Source organism: Symphodus melops, assembly GCF_947650265.1.
Source record: "Symphodus melops genome assembly, chromosome: 20".
In the NCBI taxonomy this organism is placed as follows: Eukaryota; Metazoa; Chordata; class Actinopteri; order Labriformes; family Labridae; genus Symphodus; species Symphodus melops.
Window position 1 is genome coordinate 20438798 of NC_136710.1, and position 21962 is coordinate 20460759.

The 21962-nt window shown below is 48.4% G+C and overlaps 2 protein-coding genes across 9 annotated transcripts; both read left to right on the plus strand.

Annotated features, from left to right (window-relative positions):
* Positions 1 to 1790: 1790 nt before the first annotated feature.
* Positions 1791 to 9306, plus strand: senp3b (SUMO specific peptidase 3b). 8 transcript variants are annotated; one of them, XM_079372020.1, is made up of 13 exons: positions 1791 to 2107; positions 2526 to 2614; positions 3911 to 4036; positions 4270 to 4965; positions 5050 to 5166; positions 5612 to 5723; positions 5918 to 6065; positions 6328 to 6375; positions 6586 to 6663; positions 6745 to 6882; positions 6973 to 7056; positions 7293 to 7343; positions 7666 to 9306. In XM_079372020.1, the coding sequence occupies exons 2-13, from the start codon at positions 2590 to 2592 to the stop codon at positions 7774 to 7776; spliced, it is 1734 nt and encodes a 577-aa protein (XP_079228146.1). In that variant the 5' UTR covers positions 1791 to 2107; positions 2526 to 2589; the 3' UTR covers positions 7777 to 9306. The 8 variants fall into 8 exon arrangements, with proteins under 8 accessions (XP_079228146.1, XP_079228148.1, XP_079228144.1 ...); XM_079372018.1 differs by lacking the exon at positions 1791 to 2107 and adding an exon at positions 2126 to 2240 and having other exon boundaries at positions 2523 to 2614; XM_079372019.1 differs by lacking the exon at positions 1791 to 2107 and adding an exon at positions 2126 to 2240.
* A 2217-nt stretch (positions 9307 to 11523) lies between these two features.
* LOC306841249 (eukaryotic initiation factor 4A-I) lies at positions 11524 to 19347 on the plus strand. Its single transcript, XM_079371029.1, has 11 exons — positions 11524 to 11668; positions 13150 to 13192; positions 13365 to 13497; positions 14808 to 14947; positions 15699 to 15867; positions 16125 to 16234; positions 16323 to 16466; positions 16876 to 17013; positions 17116 to 17205; positions 17510 to 17589; positions 17937 to 19347. Exons 1-11 carry the CDS (start codon positions 11646 to 11648, stop codon positions 18079 to 18081), a joined length of 1215 nt encoding a protein of 404 aa, XP_079227155.1. The 5' UTR covers positions 11524 to 11645; the 3' UTR covers positions 18082 to 19347.
* The last annotated feature ends 2615 nt before the right edge of the window (positions 19348 to 21962 follow it).

Genomic DNA, 21962 nt, shown 5'->3' on the forward strand with positions numbered 1-21962 from the left:
AGGGGGGTCACCTGAGTTTAGTCAGGTCAAAGGGGGGGTCACCTGAGTTTAGTGAGGTCAAAGGGGGGGTCACCTGAGTTTAGTGAGGTCAAAGGGGGGGTCACCTGAGTTTAGTGAGGTCAAAGGGGGGTCACCAGGTTGGGAGGGGCTCCAGAGATAATGTGAGGTTGTTTTAAAACAACAATCTCTTCTTTTAATCATCACTTGAATTAAAAAGTAGAAAAGCTTGGGGTCGCCGGTGGCGCAGCGGCAGTGCGCGCGACCCCACGTATTGAGGCTCAGTCCTCGTGCGCGGGCGGCCCGGGTTCGCGTCCGGCCTGTGGCCCATTTCCCACATGTCTCTCCCCACTCTCTCTCCCCCTTTCCGACTCTATCCACTGTCCTCCCTCTATCAATAAAGGCAAAAAGGCCAAAAACAAATCTTTAAAAAAAAAAAAAAAAGTAGAAAAGCTTTAGAAGAACAATAGATCTTCAGAGGCCCTGCTCGGGGCCCCCGGACCAGAAAGGGGCCCCTGAGGGCTGAAAAAACTGTAAACCACACAGGGGCTTAAAATGTGCCAAGTGTGCAATGCAGGAAGTCTCCTCAAGGGGGCCCCGTCTGACCGCTCTCACTGTATACATGTCTTCATCACGACTGCACAACTGGTTAGTACGATCTTTCTGAGGAGCACTTGAAGGCAGCATAAATAAAACATGACACATATAAGGTAAGATATTACTTTATTGATCCCAAAGGGGGAAATTCGGACGTTGCAGCTGCAACTTAGAAATCAAAAAGTCCAAACCGAACAGAATGGTAACATAAATAACATGTAGAAGATTTATCCAGAAGAATAAGAGGAATTTAAAATAATACGACTTTGGGGCCCTGCAATGGCCTAGAGGTTATGTTGTGCAAACAATGTACAGAGACCAAAGTCCTAATTAAAGTGGCCGTGGGTTTGAATCTGACCTCTGACCTTCTGGTACGTTCCATTTGATCTCGGAAATCGGAAATCCCAAATGCCAGTTTGATACGTTATCAGGAACGCCCTCTGAAGTCTGGCTCCGACTTTAACTCAGAAAGCCTTCAGTAGTCTGAGCTCAAATCCAACATGGCTGCTACGTGCATCGCAATGTTTAAGCTTTAGTTTTTTAGCAGCTTGTTCCTTTAAATCAGTCACAGCGACAGCATCGTGTGGGACCATCTGTAGACATGTTGTCCTGTTATCTTCTGCTATCAGTGAACACAACAAAGGTCCTCCTGGAGGAGTCCATGTTTGTTGTTTGCCAACTCGCACCTGGAACACGGTTTTCTCGGGTGTGACATCACAGCACAGCGATGTCTGAGGTTAAATGGAACACAGAAATCGGTTAAGGTTCAAGGTTCAAAGTTCAAGGTTCAAGGTTCTTCAAGGTTATTTGTCAATTCCAAAATATGTCAGTGAAATCGAAATTACGTTTCCCCCTCCCCACGGTGCAATGTAGATAAAAAAGGTACGGTAAATAAAATAAAACCAGTTGTTAAATGTCATCCCCAGCTGTTCTGTACGGTCAAACAATCACAATTGAAATAATAATGATTAGTAAATAAATGGTGAACTCTGCTCGGAGGGGGCCGCCGGTGACTTCTTGCCCCGACCCTGAAGACTCCAGAATCGGCCCTGCTGTGTTTGGAGCTTTTGAACATTTTTGGTAATAAAAAAATACAAATTATTAAATAAAGAAATTTGTTGGACTTCATGGGCTGCATATAAAAAAAGGTGAGTTGTATTAATATAAAGGTTTTATTATTCTAACCGTCTCCGTGTGACGCCATAGCTGCGCGACGTGAGAGCGGAGAGAAGCAGTGATCCGGCTCAGACCACATCCCGACGAGTTTACACTCCTCGTCTCCTTCAAGTCGACATCTCGTTTCCTTGCAGTCTACACTTCGTGTTCCGGCGCTCGTGCCTCCGTGTGAACCGGAATACCTGCACGAGCTCGCGAGGAGGTGACACCTGAATGCTGCACACCTGACTTCATTCAATGAGCTTCAGTTAGCATCCAGACACTTTAAACCCGCACAGCTCTCTACCTGAAACACCTGAAGCACCTGGACCCATTCATAAACATCTAACGGCTGACGGTGAGCACGCGGGCTGTGAGAGGGCGGTTTGTTTTGTTGTTGCTAACATGCTACATAGCAAGCTAACGACAACACAGCAAGCCGCAGCTAACACGGGGGATAACGCATATATTACACTTCCCGACACCTCCAGGTGATTCTTAACGGTGAAGCAGCAGGTTCATATCTTTAAATTTATCAGCAGAGTACGTTTAGTACTCATTTGAATTTTATTTATTTAAAAGTGCTCAAGCCGAAACAGCGATGCTGCTAATGCTAACATGCTAACGCTAGCATCGGCAAGGACTAAAGCGGAATGAATTGTTTTCATCAAAGACTCTCCGCTGCACGTGACGCCGTGAAACCTCACCATTCACTATTATAAATGTGTTTTCTTTTCAATGCACAATTGCTCTCATTTCTACGTAACTGTTAGCAGGGAATCTGCCAGGCTAGTTAGCTCACAAGCTAATGCAACACATCGGCTGTGCAGCAAGGTGCACATGGGAACACAGCAGGTATCTAAATGTAGGGAACACAGCAGGTATGTAAAGGTAGGGAACACAGCAGGTATCTAAATGTAGGGAACACAGCAGGTATCTAAATGTAGGGAACACAGCAGGTATGTAAATGTAGGGAACACAGCAAGTATGTAAATGTAGGGAACACAGCAGGTATGTAAAGGTAGGGAACACAGCAGGTATGTAAAGGTAGGGAACACAGCGGGTATGTAAATGTAGGGAACACAGCAGGTATGTAAAGGTAGGGAACACAGCAGGTATGTAAATGTAGGGAACACAGCAGGTATGTAAAGGTAGGGAACGCAGCAGGTATGTAAAGGTAGGGAACACAGCAGGTATGTAAAGGTAGGGAACACAGCAGGTATGTAAAGGTAGGGAACGCAGCAAGTACGTAAAGGTAGGGAACACAGCAAGTACGTAAAGGTAGGGAACGCAGCAAGTACGTAAAGGTAGGGAACGCAGCAGGTATGTAAAGGTAGGGAACGCAGCAGGTATGTAAAGGTAGGGAACGCAGCAGGTATGTAAAGGTAGGGAACACAGCAGGTATGTAAAGGTAGGGAACGCAGCAGGTATGTAAAGGTAGGGAACGCAGCAGGTATGTAAAGGTAGGGAACACAGCAGGTATGTAAAGGTAGGGAACACAGCAGGTATGTAAAGGTAGGGAACACAGCAGGTATGTAAAGGTAGGGAACACAGCAGGTATGTAAAGGTAGGGAACACAGCGGGTATGTAAATGTAGGGAACACAGCAGGTATGTAAAGGTAGGGAACACAGCAGGTATGTAAAGGTAGGGAACACAGCAGGTATGTAAAGGTAGGGAACGCAGCAAGTACGTAAAGGTAGGGAACACAGCAAGTACGTAAAGGTAGGGAACGCAGCAAGTACGTAAAGGTAGGGAACGCAGCAGGTATGTAAAGGTAGGGAACGCAGCAGGTATGTAAAGGTAGGGAACGCAGCAGGTATGTAAAGGTAGGGAACGCAGCAGGTATGTAAAGGTAGGGAACACAGCAGGTATGTAAAGGTAGGGAACACAGCAGGTATGTAAAGGTAGGGAACACAGCAGGTATGTAAAGGTAGGGAACACAGCAGGTATGTAAAGGTAGGGAACGCAGCAGGTATTTGTGTCCCTGTGAAGGACAGATTGAGTCAAAACTGAACAAAGATTTAAGAAATGGTTGAAGTGCTGAAACATTGAGACGTTCACAGCAGACTCTACATTCAGGTTTTCACAGCACATGGTGTCATAACATCAAAGTGTTTTAGATTCTCTGTAAGAAATCAACTTGTTCTCTGTTGTGTGCAGGTGACGAGCTGGCGCAGGTAGTGGGTTGCTCGTGGATAATGCGAGACAGTGGCGGTAGCCTGACCCAGAACCGCTGGCAGGGAGACCTGGGTCTGACCGCTGTGGGGCAGGACGACACCGGAGGAGGTGGGACTTGAACCTGTGGCTCAGCTTAGCTGAAGTCAGATTCATTGAATGTGTGAGCAGAGCTGACTCTGTGGAAACTCCTGTGATTGTTGTAGCACTAAATGGTTTAGCTTCCAGGCTTCATCACGTGAGAATCAGTCTGTTATGGATTTAACAGTTTGTTATATAGACGATGTTAGCATGTTGTCAAAGTTACAACTTAATATTCCATCCCCGCTCCTGTCTGTGCTCAGGTGGGATTCCTGGAGACCACCTCATAGTCCCGGTGTCGGGTCACAGCGTGCCCACCCCCATGCACCTGAGGCTGGGGCAGAAGGAGAAGGTGTGGACAGGAGAGTATCTGGAGGAGGATGACGAGGATGGGATGGGGCCAATCGAGGCCATCGGGGACGAGGATGAAGAAAACAATCTGGATGGAGAGGACGAGTTTGAGGGGAAGGGTTGGGACAACAACGAGGATGATGAAGACGAGGAGGATGATGAAGAGGAGGGGGACGAGGACGGAGACCAGGAGGAGCTGGAGTGGGACGTCCCAGACTTCTCCTCCCAGTCAGACCCTCCTTCACACCCGCATTATGAACCACTGCAGCAGGCGGAGGACGGCAGGGACGTCCTGCTGGAGGAGTCGGTGTCCCCGGAGGAGACAGGGGACCACCTCCGGTTCCAACTGAGCAGGAACCGGAACCTGGGGAGGCTCAAACTCTGGCAGCGCCTGCGGACCCACAGGGGTCTGAAAGTCCGGCTCACCCAGCACTGGAAGAGCTGGCGTCAGCGGGCGCAGTGGGTCTGCACCAAGGGGCAGCGGTGGGGCCGGAGGGGGCAGAGGTACGGTCTGTACGGCAAGCAGAGGAGGACAAAAAGGTATCGACAATCACAGTACACCGACGGAGAGGACAGCAACGAGGAGATGTTCACACAGTCAGACAGAGGTACCTACCTGCACGTTTGGGACCAGGACTAAAAGAGTCCAGGTCCAGGAGCTGAAATGTTGTGTCCTGTCTTTGTCTCTGCAGCAGGTAAAGAGTTAAACGGCTGCTCTGCAGACACGCAGGAGGACAGAGCGCGGCGGGACGTGGAGGTGAAACCTCTGGAGCTGGCCCTCACTGAGGAACACATGAGCTGCGTGACGGGTAGGACTGAACAAGCCGGGTTTATTTAATCACCTGTGATGTGACATGGTGCAGACAGAAGCTCACAGTGACGCTCCTGTCGAGCTTTACACACTTTCAAACAGAGACTGGAGTCTGCTGGATGTGTCAGGGAGGAGCGAGCAGCCGGCTCACCCTGAACACACCGCCCGTGTGGTTACAGCACACGCCTCTGTCTCTTCCTCCACCATCTTGGATGTGTTGTCGACGTTACACTGAGACTCCTCAAAGCCCTGCTAGCTAACACGGACCATGTGAAGAGTTAGCCGTCTGTTAACGGTTTCAGCAGCCATATTGACTGTCAGAGTCGGTCCTCGTCGTCAGCTGCAGGGCGGAGCTCTTTTTGGTCACGTGACATTTTTAAATGAAACGCAGGAATGTGCAATGAGAGGTTGGATGTAAGCGTTGGTTGTGTTTGTGTGTGCAGGTATTCTTGAAGAGTCTCTGCAGCAGTACGGCAGCTTGATCCCCATCCACGTGGACGACATCGCCGAGAAACTCCAGGACATGTTCAGTGAGAGCTTCTCTCAGCCGCACAGGTCGGAGCGCACCGCCAGTCTCTGCTCCTTCCTGAGCGTCAGGACAGCCTCTGAACTGTGTGTGTGTGTGTGTGTGTGTGTGTGTGTGTGTGTGTGTGTGTGTGTGTGTGTGTGTGTGTGTGTGTGTGTGTGTGTGTGTGTGTGTGTGTGTGTGTGTGTGTGTGTGTGTGTGTGTGTGTGTGTGTGTGTAACAGGAAGGCGGTGGTGCAGCATCTAATACAGTCCTTCCAGCGCTCGTCGGGCTCAGCTCTGGCTAAAACGTTCCGAGTAAACTACAAGCGCCACGTCCTGACCATGGACGACCTGGGGACGCTGTACGGACAGAACTGGCTCAACGACCAGGTACGCAGCACGCCTGAGACACACTCAGCCCCGCCCCCAACCCGACACAGCATCAGGACTCAGCCAATCCTGGGCAGAGTCTGCATGGACTTGGTCTTCTAAAGATCGGACTCTCCTGTTCGTACCGTCAAGGCGCTCGCTCCGTGTTAGGTCGCTCTGCGTCTGATCACACACGCTCGTCACCTGGCGCTCTGCTTTTAATCAAGCCAGTTTGAACTTTGACCTTTCCTGACGCAGCCTTTGTTCCTGTTGTTTGTTTCAGATCATGAACATGTACGGTGACCTGGTCATGGACTCGGTGCCTGAGAAGGTGAGGAAGTGATGAAGGACACTCGGAAAGTTTGAAAGTTGACTCGTTGTTGAAACTTCTCTGTAAAATGTTGGCCGCTCATTTTGGTTGGAATGAAGGCGAGGTGTTCATGTGGCATCTTTTCAAGCAGGAAGTGAGTGTGATTGGACGAGTGGACGTCACAGCTTCCTGGTTTTGTTTTCTCATGGTTTCTTCTTCTCTCGTCCTCAGGTTCATTTTTTCAACAGCTTCTTTTATGATAAGCTTCGGACGAAAGGTTACGACGGAGTCAAGCGGTGGACGAAAAACGTACGTAGATGAACACGTTACACCTCAAGGTCACCTGAGCGGTGATGTCACAGATCTACACTGTCTCTCCTCCTCCGTCAGGTGGACATCTTCCAGAAGGATCTGCTGTTGATCCCGATCCACCTGGAGGTCCACTGGTCTCTGGTCAGCGTGGACATTCCTCGCCGAGCCATCACGTACTTCGACTCTCAGCGGACGCTCAACAGACGCTGCCCAAAGGTACGCCGCTCACGCCGCTCGCTCTGAGACAACTCATGACGGCGTTTATGCTCCGCCTGCTGCCCTCTCATTGGCTCTCTTGTCTTTCAGCACATTTTTAAATATCTGCAAGCAGAAGCCATCAAAAAAGACCAACAAGACTTCCTGACGGGATGGAAAGGATTCTTCAAGATGGTGAGAAGTTTATAGTCTGCTTCAGGCCCCGCCTCCCTCCCGTCTCCATGACAACAGTCTGTTGACATCAGCCGTGTGCTGCGTTTCTGTTTTATATTTGAGATGGATATCAAACACGTGGAACAGAGCGCCTGTGTGACGAGGTTAAAGCTCTTTCACTGCGGAGCGCTCTGGGTGGAGGCGGAGCCTCAAACACACTCTGCTGCATGTCGCTCATGTTTCCTTGTTTGTTTCAGAACGTTGGTCGTCAGAACAACGACAGTGACTGTGGAGCGTTCGTGCTGCAGGTGAGTTCAACACACACACACACACACAGACACACACACACACACACACACGTCGTTCTAACCTCTCTCCATGTTTCATCTCCAACATTGATCCTAGTTTGAGCAGCTTTCTGCTGCTGGAGCTTATTAGAAACATGCAGAGGCTTTTTAGCTCGGGTACAATCACTTCTATCTGAAGCAGTTCCACTGCCCGCTTCCATCGCTGCAACACCTGTTCACCTGATAACTGCTCTCATATCTGCCAAACCCAGGGGCGTCCAAAACGTCTGTGTATTGATGTGTGTCTGACCTTTGACCTGATGCCTGCTCTCTCTCTCCTCAGTACTGTAAGTGTCTGGCGCTCGGGCAGCCCTTCAGCTTCGGCCAGCAGGATATGCCTCGTCTGAGGAGGAACATGTACAAAGAACTGTGTCACTGCAAGCTCACCCTGTGACCCCCCCCCCGCTCTCCCCTTAATCCCCCCCACCCCCCAATCCCGCCCGCCATCCCCACCTGCTCCCGCCTGACCTGAAGACACAGAGACTTTGAAAGAAGAGGACACGCGGCGAGCAGAAGAGTGACTGGAGAACTTTTTAAAAACTGTATTTTTCTCTGCAGACATCCAGAGATTCTTCTTCTTCTTCTTCTTCTTCTCTTGTAGGTGACTTTGTTTTGTCTCTTCCCGCTCTGCACCCTTTGACATGTTTAGTTTCCACGTCACGCTTATTCCTTTGTGGTTGACAGAGGCCAAGACTCGCTTCCTTAGAGTTTGTCGGGGACGTGCCGTGTGTTTGATGAATGACGGTGACGTTAGTCTCCGTGTCTGAGGGCGGAGGACGTTAACGCCTCTGTGGACGGCGTCCACTCTGAACGCGTTCATGAGGATCCAACCAAACTCCTCCTCACAGCGTTTAAAGTCCTGACCAACACGAGGACGCTCGCTCTTCTCACCGCTGTGACGTCACATCCTCTCTGAGACGCTCCGCTGAAGGAAACGTCACATCTTTATTTTCAACGTGTTCCAGCAGATCAGACGGCGTGAAGGACTTTGACCTCTGCTGCCATTTTCACATCTGTTAAGGTCGTGTTGAAGCGAGCGTCCATCGTCACGCCAAAGTATTTCTTTGAAAGAGTTCCAGGCAGGAGAAATGTTCAGAACAAACTCCATTCAGGAAAGGAGCATTTTAAACGTGTTCCTCTCACGCCCTTCAGGTGGCGTGCTCGTCTCAGCGAGAGTTGATGGTGAAGCAGCCGAGTGTCAGAAACATCCAGCAGGAAGAGAACGTGTTAAAAATCATCCTGTGCTCAAACTGCTTCAACTCTTGGTCTGAACACAGATAAAGATAAACGCCCCCCCCACACACACACACACACACACACACACACACACACACACACACGCTGTGTCCCGTGTCTCGCTGGTCACATGATGTCTGGATGGAGTAAGTGAAGATGAAAGTGGAGCTTAAAGGAAACGGTCATGTTTACGTGCATTTTCCTGAAAGCGATCCCCCCCCCCCCCCCCCCCGACGCTCCTCCTCCTCGTCAAACAGACTGAACACGAGAGCGACGGGATCGACGCCCCGACACAAGCAGAAAGACTCATCGGGTATCTTGACATTTCTCTTTTCTGTGTTTCTCTCCGTCAGTAAACGTGTTGATATGCTTCTTGCTTTAAACAAACGGTGTTTAAAAAACAAAAAGAAAAAAAAGGAGGACTTTGTGTTATTTTGTGGAGGACGAGCAGAAAGACGACCTCTGGTTGGTGTTTTATTTTTGGAAGAGCCACGTCGAGGACCTGGTCGGACGGACGGCGTTCCATTACCCTCCTCTTCTTTTTATAACAGAAGACGAACTTGTTGATAGCTGTGTGTTTGATTTGTTTTGTTTCTTTAAACAGGAGTTGATGCAACAGAGCTGACAGTTTTATATATCTTCTACGATGCATTATGGTTGCTACAAATAAAAATACACAGCAAACTGTTGACTGCCTTTCATCAGAAGCCCGCATGGTTACTGCCTTCTGTACACACGGGAATAATGTTTCATCACTTGTTACAACTTCATCTAAATATTACAAATGAATTCATTCCAGTTATTAAACAACTGCTGAGTCATCAAAACATCCCCCCCCGTACAGTGTGTGTGGATGGAGACATGAGCTAATCACACCTATGTGGTTTTTTGAAGCAGGCTGTAAACATGTTCATGTCTGCTGTAAAAACAGGCTGTTTGAATGGGTGTGTATGTGACTTCCTGTGCTGCTGCAGCCAGCCTCTAGTGGACACTCCAGGAACTGCAGCCAGCCTCTAGTGGACACTCCAGGTACTGCAGCCAGCCTCTAGTGGACACTGCAGGTACTGCAGCCAGCCTCTAGTGGACACTCCAGGCACTGCAGGACTTTAACTCGTCAGCATCGGCTTCATGTTTCAGTATTGGAGGTTGCAGCTTCATGTAAATGTTATCAGCCTAAAATCACAACATATTTTCATAGTATTACAACTTTGTCTCAGAGTTTCACTTTATTTTTCACAATCAGACTTCTTGGTCAAAATGTCACATTTATTTCGTCTATGACTTTTTGGATTGTCGACTTTGTTTTAAGTCGAGATTCTTTTGGGAAGAAATATGTTAATTGAAACTTAATTTATTCTCGAAAGAACGCTTTAAGTTCCCTTATAGCCAATGCTGTCTGAGCCCTTCCAGAGAGGGGGCGTGGTCAGACACAGCTCATTTACATATTTAAAGCTACAGACACAGAAACAGCCTGTTCTGAGCAGGGCTGAAATAGAGGGGTTTATAGACATGATCAAATACAGGATCAGAGTGGATTTACAACAACACACTTCACACACATGATGAAGAGGAGCGAGGACACTGATTTCACCTGAAGAAGAGGAGGTCATGTGACCTTTAAGAATAAACCAATCTGCACAATGGGTCACGTAGGTGCCTGATTTCCACTCCAACAGGTGTGATGTAAGGTCAAAGGTTTCCAATGAGAGCATTGAAAATATGTAAAATCTGATGCTTGTTGTGCCTCTCTAAGAGAGAGAGGGCCGACTGACCACGTCATCCAGGACACAGTGATGAGTGCCCAACCTATCAGCAGTTCTAAATCTGTTTCTGACAGTGTGCACAGGCTTTAGAGTCAAAGCTGCAGCGTGGTCATAGTAAATGGAGTGGAACTTGTTTAGTTGTTTTCTAGACTTCTGACTACTCCGAGCGCTTCGACAACACAGGCCACGACTGATCCTGCAAAGATCTCCACTGTCTGTGAAAAGTTGACTAATAATAGTTTGTGACCTAAACTTTGTATTCATGTGTTGTCGGAAACGTCAGAAAAACACATTTCTGAGATGGAAAGAGCATAACCTCCAGCTCAAGTCAGAACCAATCAGGGGAGAGTTTGGTGCCTTCATACTTGTCCTCAACACGTGGGGTAAAACATATTTTTATTTCAAGTACTGCACTTCAACTTCTGGCTCAAACATAACTTGTATTACAGAGGACAATCAGAGGACAGGAGTATGTTTCTAACACTAACCCAAATAAAACTGTTCAACAGTCTGTGAATGTTTCAAACTTTAAATGGTCTATGGAAGCTTCTGTTTGGATTTGAGGATCATGTATCTCATGAAGGGAGAAAGATTTGCTGATTTTATTTGCTATACTAAATGCAACACGCTTCCCATCAATTAAAAATAGGGGGGAAACATTTGGGGGACCCTGGACCTCCTCAAGGACCCCCCTGATGGTCCCCCCTGGTTTAGTCAGCACAGACTGGGACATGCTGCGTGAAATACTTAAACATGCTTCAGTCATGACGCTTGTGACGACTACAGTGTGACTCATTCGCAGTTTCATTGTGTGCAGGATCACAGGCTCCTGGAAGTGACACTGCTGTAACTTTCCATGTTTTGATTCAGCTCATATCAGAGATTACGGGAAATGTGGTTAAAAGAGAAACAGGAGAACAATTCTTTAGTCTTTTGTCCGCCTAGAATAATGGCTGAACTAAGAATGCGACTTCTGAAAAATGTTCACCGGCTTATCCCGGACGAAAGGAGCTTCGTTGTCTCTCGTGTCGTTTGGCAATAAAACGTAAACCCCGCCTTCTTGGCCTGCCAAGAGTAGAACAATCGCCCACTCCTCTCGGCGCTATAGCCCGCCTTCTGTTGTCTGACGTGCAAGATGACCAATCACAATCCTCTATAGGCGGGACTTAAGCTAAATGACGGCGGTGTGTTGCAATGAGAAAGCCTCTTTGTGTGTTGTCAACGTATAAAAGACATTTCTGCCGCAGTTTCTTTCTTTGGAATAATGTCGGCTGAATATGAAAATAGGTGAGGAAGTATTTTCATGATTTTAAGCGTTTTCTCTGTTTACAGAGCCTGGCGTTTACATCCATGTTAACATGTTAGAGGTAACGGATGACTGTTGAAGGTGAAGAATTTGAGGGAAACATGCTAACGTCGCGTTTTTTTAGTTAAGTAACCGCCAGGCCTACCAATAGCTAGCTTTAGGCTAACATTAGCATTTATGTTATCTCAAATTAAAAACAATTATTTAAAAGTATACACGCTTTCTGTTTAAGCGATGCCGCGTGCTTAGTTACGAGCGGCGGGAATGTTAACGATCGTTCTCGAACGTGACGGAAAAATTAAATGTCAGCCGGTGTTACGTCTTAAATTGCTGCCTGTCGAGCTGCGGCTCTGTGCCGTTCAAAGAGCTAAAAACTCACAGAATGTACACTGAGTGAATTATTGTTTTAGTTCATGGTTTCGGTATCATTACTTTGTATGAGACGCGGATAGCCGCTGGGATCGCGTTTTGAACGCGGTAGCTAATCACGACAGAACACCGGCGAGCTCAGCAGCACGTGAACGCGCGTGCTGAAGGCCTTCCTCATCCGTTTTAAAATTAAATCCCACTCTTTAAAAACACGGTATAAAACTCAATCTTGTTTGGAGATGTTAAATCGATGTTTTTCACGCGGTAAAGACAAACTGTCTGATGTTTTGATGAAAATTTACGTGATTTTATTATTTTTCGGTGTCTCGCGCACATGGTCGGGGTAGGCGGCTCGGACAATGCCGGTAGAGTAGGCCTCCTGGTGCTCCGTTAAGCTTTCCCCCTCTGTTTTCTGTGTTCACGGTTAAAACTGCCTCCGAATACTAACAGGAGGCCTGGGTGTGTTTTGTAAACGTTAAGAAGGTTCCGCTGACTCGTCGAAAACAATAAAAGGTCATTTAATGCGCAGCGAGGCCCGTTAGCTAGGCCTGTTAGCTCCGCCCGTTAGCTTCGCTTTTCATACTATCACACCGAAATAAAATATTAAAGTCTTCCTTTTGCGCCGCATTATGTTGATGTTGTGTAGTTAAAGCGTCACATATAGTTGTTGGTCAGTGTTAACTCGGCTTAACCAGCCGTGGCCGCCGTCCTCGTCGAGTTGAAGCTCGTATGAAGAATCGACCATCTTGGGTAAATGTGGTTAAAAATGGCGGACTCCCGAAAAGGCGTTTGCTCCCGAGCAGAAGGATGAAATGATCTGCAGTCGGTCCCAGCGCTCAGGATATTCACTGTAGTCAATGTTCTGTACGTAACCATGATAACGTAGTCAGGATTTTTAACTTTAATATTTAACATTTGTTTAAACAGGCCGTTCATATTCTTCAGTCATTAAATCATGGTGGAGACATTCAGGAGTGTTTCTAAAGTGCTCAGGTCTCTGAGTCTTCTGCATGGCAGCGTCTCATGTTTTGTAGTTTTTGAAATACGCCATTGAGGATTAAAATCATTGACTTTATTTTCTTGTCCTCTGCAGAGACAATGGCCCCGAGGGCATGGAGCCAGATGGCATCATCGAGGTGAGTCCCCCCCCTTATCATCATGGTCATAAAATATCTCGCAGCACGCCAGCGTTCCTGCTTGGCCCTTAAACGACAGAGAATAAGATGTATTGTAATCTAAATGTCATAAAGTAAAACTGCCATAACTAACCCAGCACCAATTGTCTGAATTTGTTTTCTCCCCGTTCAGAGTAACTGGAACGAGATCGTGGACAGTTTTGATGAGATGAGCCTGCGCGAGACCCTTCTCAGGGGGATTTATGCCTATGGTTTTGAGAAGCCCTCCGCCATCCAGCAGAGAGCCATTATCCCTTGTATCAAGGGTGAGTAAACGTACATGATCAGTGTTTCACTAATGGAGAACACTTATGCATTCTTCTTCATGCCTCAAGACTTTTTACTTCCTCTTCACACAAGAGGAAGAAGAACGATGACTTTTACACCGGTAATGGTACGAAGTGTCCATAATGTGAGGCGGTCCAGGGTTCCCTCTCCTCCCAGCTGGCGTGTTGGTGAAGGACTGAATGTTCCTTGGTAGAGAAGCTGTCTGCCCTCCACTGTGTCCAGGTCACACGTCCTGGAGTCACAACTAATTGGCAGATCACACTAAATGTTTTTATGCAATAGTCACATTAAATTATTAACATATTGGAGGAGACTTTATTTAGTAACATTACACGTTTTAAAGTCACTTCCTGTTGAGTCTGTGGATGTAAAGGTGGACCCTCTGACCTGCATCTACACACTCATTCAGACTTGATCTGTATAAGGAGAAGCTTTTCTCTGACCACCAGGAAATTGCTGCCTTGGAAAATCCCCACGAGGGACTTCAGTTTAGATACCCAGGACCCCCCCCCCCACCCGGTCAGGTGTCCAGAACTACAGCATTCTGAAGGTTGATGAACATGTTCACTTCCTGTATGAGGCTGTAGATAAATAAATCACTCCACTTGACCCTCACTGTCCACCCTGGACTCGACCCCCGTCCTCTTCATCTAGAAAGTTCTTACGTGACTTGTCCTATGTGCGGCTCTGTCCTGATGCTGGTTATTAAAAAAACTAGACTGAGTCAGACTGGCATCCAGCCGCCCGGCTCCCCAGGGACTCGGGGTAAAAGACACCAGCCGCTCGATGCTGGCTGTCTGAGCTCTGGAAACTAATGTTTGTTTGATGCGGCAGATGCACGCTTCACCTTTGCCCGTGTCAAGTCAACGGTATTAGTGGCGTGTGCCGTGGTCACTGAGGGGGTCAGAGGATTAAGTGCACACTGAGAGGAGCCATCAGGGCTCGTTTTATGAAGAAGCAGATAAATGTGGTACCCGTAACATCCAATCCTACGCAGCTACACTGAAGAGTGATGAAAGGACGATGAGTCGCAGCCAGCTCTTTGTCGTCAGTGTTGTGATGTCACTGACTACATGACAGGAAGCAACCTTGAACTAATGGAACAAATCGTAGCCTCGATCATTAAACGTTCACTCTGTGATGTCATCAGATGGTGAGTTCAGGTACACGTGTCCACAGCTGATACGTGAGCTGGTTAGTCTGCTAACATCCAACTTCATCTCCGTGATGACGCTGAAGATGGAGGTCACGGCTCCGTTCATTTTGACCGTCTTTCTTTTTCTTGCAGGTTACGATGTGATCGCTCAGGCCCAGTCCGGCACTGGGAAGACTGCAACCTTTGCCATCTCCATCCTGCAGCAGGTTGATGTGGAGCTGAAAGACACCCAGGCTCTGGTCCTGGCTCCCACCAGGGAGCTGGCTCAGCAGGTACGCTTCCTGTCCGTCGTTAATCACACCGTGCAGGAAACTGGCGAGCAGCTGTGGGGAACAAACACGGCCGTTAAATCCGTCTCACGGCGTTAAAACGTGATTAACTTTAACAGTCGAGGCTGTCGCATGAAGAAGCCGGAGATGCTCCCCTGTTCAATCAGAGCGTGCGTGCTGTTAGTGATGAAACTCATGCGTGTCAACTGACTCTGGGAACGCCGGCTGTGTCGGCGCTCCGGTCGGCGTTTTGTCGGCTGGAGTGGCGGGCACAGCGGGGGTCCAGAGACGTGATCATAACTTTGTTCTGAATGCAGCACATGATTCATGAGCGTCCACTAGGGGGCGCTGCTGGTTAGGAACAGTCTGTGTCAACCTTCATCTCTTAGTCACCATTTGTTTGGCATCTCGCCCTTTGACCCGAGCTCGTCACAGCCGTGACAGCAGACAGGAAGTGAAGAGTCGGCGTTGAGGGGAAACGGAGCAGGTGTACTAAATGTTTCGACGCACGCTGTAGCGGCTGCATGTCATAAACCATGAAGAAGAAAGAGATGTTAGTTCTTCTGGCTCCTGTGGGTCGAGTCATCGCGTCCTCAATCTGTCTGCTCGGCGCTGTGATGGAAACGCCGTCTTTAATCTCCACATGCAGACGGAGCAGCAGGTCGAGCGTCCTCCGGGGGGGTCACCGTACAAAACAAACTGTTAGAAATGTCTGCTCGTGTCTCATGCAGTCTGACCCGGTGTGTTTCTGTAGATCCAGAAGGTGGTGCTGGCCTTGGGCGACTACATGGGCGCCATTTGCTACGCCTGCATCGGAGGGACCAACATCCGCAGCGAGACCCAGAAGCTGGAGGCCGAGCCCCCTCACATCGTGGTGGGAACCCCCGGCCGCGTGTTCGACATGTTGAGCCGTGGATGCATCTGTAAGTCACCTGCGAGGGCCACCAATCAGAGCGTGCGTGCTGTTAGTGATGAAACTCATGCGTGTCAACTGACTCTGGGAACGCCGGCTGTGTCGGCGCTCCGGTCGGCGTTTTGTCGGCTGGAGTGGCGGGCACAGCGGGGGTCCAGAGACGTGATCATAACTCAGTGTTCTGAATGCAGCAGGGAAAGGGTTAAATGATCAGTTAGAGGTCACCGTGGGGTCGTCTCTCACTTTGTCCACGTTCGTCTCTCGCAGCCTCCAAGTACATCAAGATGTTTGTGCTGGACGAGGCCGACGAGATGCTCAGTCGAGGGTTCAAGGAGCAGATCTACGACATCTTCAAGAAACTGATCAGCTCCGCTCAGGTGAGACGCACGAGTCTGTAGCTCGACTATCAGTCAGGGCGAGCGCCGCACGCGAGCTGTTAACGACCCCCCCCGTCTGTCCCCTCAGGTGGTCCTCCTGTCCGCCACCATGCCAGCTGACGTGTTGGACGTCACAAAGAAGTTCATGCGTGAGCCGGTGAGGATCCTGGTGAAGAAGGAGGAGCTGACCCTCGAGGGTATTCGCCAGTTCTACATCAACGTGGAGAAAGAGGTAACGTAGCTCCTCCTCCTGCTGCTACCAGCCGTCGTGTTGGTGGACGGCGTGCGTCCAGGGTTCCCTCTCCTCCCAGCTGGCGTGTTGGTGAAGGACTGAATGTTCCTTGGTAGAGAAGCTGTCTGCCCTCCACTGTGTCCAGGTCACACGTCCTGGAGTCACAACTAATTGGCAGATCACACTAAATGTTTATATATAATGGGGGAGACTTTATGTAGTAACACGGCGTGTTTAAAGTCACTTCCTGTTGAGTCTGCTTCATGCTGTTCTCTCAAAATAAATGAGAAGCTGTCCGTGTGTTTTTAAGGGTCAAACAGGAAACTGATAGTTTATTTAGCCGACGTGGTTTTGATCTGAACACGAGGACGCCTCGGACTGTGGACACTGACGTGTGTGTGTGTTTCAGGAGTGGAAGCTGGACACACTGTGCGACCTGTACGAGACGCTGACCATCACGCAGGCCGTCATCTTCATCAACACGAGGAGGAAAGTGGACTGGCTCACCGAGAAGATGCACGCCAGAGACTTCACCGTCTCCGCTCTGGTGAGAAACTCTGAACAGAGCGAGCGCCCTCGCCGCCGCCGCCATCATTCATGCACGTGTGCGTTAACTGACACTGAGTGTGTGTGTGACTGTGTGTTTCAGCACGGTGACATGGACCAGAAAGAGAGAGACCTGATCATGAGGGAGTTCCGTTCCGGCTCCAGTCGAGTCCTGATCACCACTGACCTGCTGGTACGAGCGCCGTCTCTCTGTCTGTTAGTGTTAGAAGGTCGCGGCGTGCGTCCAGGGTTCCCTCTCCTCCCAGCTGGCGTGTTGGTGAAGGACTGAATGTTCCTTGGTAGAGAAGCTGTCTGCCCTCCACTGTGTCCAGGTCACACGTCCTGGAGTCACAACTAATTGGCAGATCACACTAAATGTTTATATATACTGGAGGAGACTTTATGTAGTAACACGGCGTGTTTAAAGTCACTTCCTGTTGAGTCTGTGGAAACAGTCAATGATGTCATGTTAACTCAAAGTGTCTGTCTGTCTTCAGGCCAGAGGGATCGATGTCCAGCAGGTGTCGCTGGTCATCAACTACGACCTGCCCACCAACAGAGAGAACTACATCCACAGGTAAGAGTCTGCTGGTGCTTTTATTTTGAAGGCTCAGTAAAGACTTGTAGTTGGCTTTAAGAAAAAGCCTCGTCGAGCCTTCTCGTTCGGGCCGTTTGGGGTCCGAGCGGCATGCGTGGCGTGTTTGAATAGAAAAGGATCAGACAAGCTGATTTTTGTCGCGGCGTGCGTTCTCTCAGGACGGGCTGCCACAAAAGCTGCTTCTCTTTAAGGCCGCGAGGCGCCATTCGACCATTTTAGTACACAGCCGCCATGACGAGTCTGTAATGATCGGAGGCGACGCGTGGCGTCTCGATGGCACCTCCAGACGACGTGCTGGGTAACACTCACCCTCTCTCTCCTCTCAGGATTGGTCGGGGCGGTCGTTTCGGCAGAAAGGGCGTCGCCATCAACATGGTGACCGAGGACGACAAGCGAACCCTGAGAGACATCGAGACGTTCTACAACACCACGGTGGAGGAGATGCCCATGAACGTGGCCGACCTGATCTAGAAGAGCCGTCGCTCGCCCTCTGTCCTCCCCGCCCCGCTTATTTTAGAAGTCAAACCTTGTTTCTTACACGATCTGATTCCAAGAACTTCTTTTTGCTAAATTCAGCCTCGACTTTTACCCCCTCCATCACGAAGGAAAGGGAGGACGCAGCCGCCTCGCCTTCCTTTCCTTCCACATAGATTCGGCCATGTTGGAAGGATGAATTACTGACCTGCTTTGTGTGCTTTCTCTCCTTTAGTCCACGACTCACTCTGCCGCCCTCCTCTCAAATTCCAATTTGACCGTTTCCACCCCCGAGGACTTTTAGCAGAACGTTTGTAACAAGAGTGCAAAAAAAACAAACAACCGCATTTCCAAAAAGCACATTGAAGTAATAATAATAATAACAAGGTTCATGATCGATTAAAGGATTTTAGCTGATGATCAGATTCCAAACTCTGCTCGGTTGTGTTAACGTTGTGCATGTTTTCTGTAGCTGCTGGATGACAGGTTTTAGAGCGCAGCTCAGTTTGGACTGACAAAGAAGCACTGCATTTGATGGCTCAGTATTTAAACGACCTTCAGTGTACTTTAAACAAGCAGCCTTGAACATCCATGATCATGTTGCAAAGAGCGGTTTTGGGGGCTAGAGTACACGGGGCATACTCAATAAAAAGACCTGTATAGTAAAAATCCATCATGAATGCGTTGTTTACCATTTTACTGCTGGTTCATATTATATATATTTTTTATCGCTATTGTACATACTGCTTGACTCGTGCAGTAGCGTTCAGTTGAAGAGCGACCGCTGGCCGAGGACGTTTGGAGGCAAAACGACGGTGAGTTGGGGGAGACTTTGCCTCCGGACCCTGACGACCTGGTTGGATTTTCACCTCTTTGTTTTTGTTTAATTTTTTCCACAAATATCTTGAGTTCTTTTTTTTTTTTGTTTTTTTGATGAGGTGGTGTTGACTTTTTGTAACCTACCTCCCCTAAATGTCCGGTTGAGGGGGGGTGGCTATCCACAGGAAAGGACCAAACGATAGATTACAGTATATAGAGCCCCTCCCTCTCACGTTAACATGCCTGTCATCATGGGGGGTCCGCTGTAGGAGGACTGTCATGTTTTGGGCTGTATAGTCAGTGCTATTTTTTAAAATGAATTGACGGACTTGTTAACCTTTTTGAGGCAGAAACAGTGTATCACGTTTTCTACATTGGATTCTGTATAGTATTTATTTTAATGGTCTTTAAAGAAAATAAAGGTTTCTCCTTTTACAGTGTAAACTGGACTCTGAATTGTTGAATAGCATGAAAAGTTCTAAAAAGCCAAATCCTCCGTGGAGGCTCCTCTAATGTTTGCATCTGTGTTAAATCTCTAGCTGCTGCTAGTTTCATGATACACTGCAGTTTAACTTTCATTCTTCCCTCCATTGTTTGGATTAAAGGGTCAATATTAGTTCTATAACCCGACACGTCATTACTGGTTGATGTTTTCAGTAATAAATGAAGTTGTGTATCAGTGTCGTGTTCATTCAGTCACCTGCGCCTCTTTTTTTTAAACTCCTGCTCGCACAGTTTAGAGACCGCCCCTTTTTTTTTTGGCGACTCTCTTTCCGGAAGTGGAATTCCCACAACTCGTCGATGTTTTATAAAATCCTTAAATGAAGAGATTGATGCCTGGAACTGAGACAACCAGCTACCCCAAATCCCCCAGACTATAAAACAAGTTATTAAAAAAATAAACGAGGGGAAGGCAAGAGCTGTACGTTCTCTAACTGAATGAACAAACTGCATATCCCACAACCCATTGCGAATCATACCGCTTGTTCATGTAACTTCAGTCGTTATAATTATATATCGCTGTATGTCTGGTAATACTGGTTCTGTGTTGTATGCATTTCTTCTGTGTAAAGATTAATGACAGTTATTGCTGTAAGTTCCGTGTTAGCTAACCGACCTGTCAGCCTGCTAAACCCGGCAGAGATGCGTTCACGTGGTGTCGGACACGAGCAGTTTACGACTCGGACAAAAAAAATAAAGTCATCACAAGGGGCAAAACACATTTTATGTGAACACAGTTTTATTAATTCACATTTTGCACTTCATCTTTTTCTCTAATCTAACTTCTAAAAGAAACATTTCACTTCGTATCATCAATGTTATGTTGTCGGAAACACCTGAATGCAACACAAAACTCTTCGCCAGCAACGTTTTGACTTTTATTTTATTTAAACACTTCATTAAAACAACTTCTAGTCTTCTAGTCTCTCTTCTCTGTAAACCACTGAGATAAGGATAACCAGTTGTCTGATTTTTAAGTGCTGCTAGTTTGACTATAGTGCAAGAGAATCAATGACACTGACTGTCCGCTAGAGGGAGACATCGCGCTTTGTTTCCTGCAGCGGGTCAGTTCAGTCTGAGAAATACATGACAGACTGAAGGAAATATCTTCATCTAATGAGTCTGGAACAACTGCTGGCGATGTTTGTTTGCAATTCAGTGCAATGCTGTCCTCGTCCCATCCTGATCAACCAGGGACAAAGACTTAAAGAAGCCTCTATATGAATTATTCAAAATTAAACCTGAGCACTGAGACTCGTACAAAGACATAACTCATAACGTAGGGCTAAAAATACACGTGTGATTTAAGTACAAACTATGGTAAATAAGAATATAGAAATAAAACGTGTAGACCTGCTGAACTTTGTTGATGTGTGTACAGCAGAGAAGAAGAGATTGTGAGGTAAGCTTTCACGTGCCGAACAGGGCGGAGTCTAACGACAGCTGAGCACATGAGAAATTAAAAAGGACATTTAGATGTTAATTTGTTGTTGAGAAATGTCCTTCAAGTAAACGCAGGATATAATCAGGAGAATTCACCTGGAGCCAGTGGGAGGGGCTTAGACTGTCTGCACGCCACCTCTACCGTCTCTACAGACTGTCTGCACGCCACCTCTACCGTCTCTACAGGCTGTCTGCACGCCACCTCTACAGACTGTCTGCACGCCACCTCTACAGACTGTCTGCACGCCACCTCTACAGACTGTCTGCACGCCACCTCTACAGACTGTCTGCACGCCACCTCTACAGACTGTCTGCACGCCACCTCTACAGGCTGTCTGCACGCCATCTCTACAGACTGTCTGCACGCCACCTCTACAGACTGTCTGCACGCCACCTCTACAGACTGTCTGCACGCCACCTCTACAGACTGTCTGCACGCCACCTCTACAGACTGTCTGCACGCCACCTCTACAGACTGTCTGCACGCCACCTCTACAGACTGTCTGCACGCCACCTCTACAGACTGTCTGCACGCCACCTCTACCGTCTCTACAGGCTGTCTGCACGCCACCTCTACAGACTGTCTGCACGCCACCTCTACAGACTGTCTGCACGCCACCTCTACAGACTGTCTGCACGCCACCTCTACAGACTGTCTGCACGCCACCTCTACAGGCTGTCTGCACGCCACCTCTACAGACTGTCTGCACGCCACCTCTACAGGCTGTCTGCACGCCACCTCTACAGACTGTCTGCACGCCACCTCTACCGTCTCTACAGACCGTCTGCACGCCACCTCTACCGTCTCTACAGACTGTCTGCACGCCACCTCTACCGTCTCTACAGACTGTCTGCACGCCACCTCTACAGACTGTCTGCACGCCACCTCTACAGACTGTCTGCACGCCACCTCTACAGACTGTCTGCACGCCACCTCTACAGACTGTCTGCACGCCACCTCTACCGTCTCTACAGACCGTCTGCACGCCACCTCTACAGACTGTCTGCACGCCACCTCTACAGACTGTCTGCACGCCACCTCTACAGACTGTCTGCACGCCACCTCTACCGTCTCTACAGACCGTCTGCACGCCACCTCTACAGACTGTCTGCAC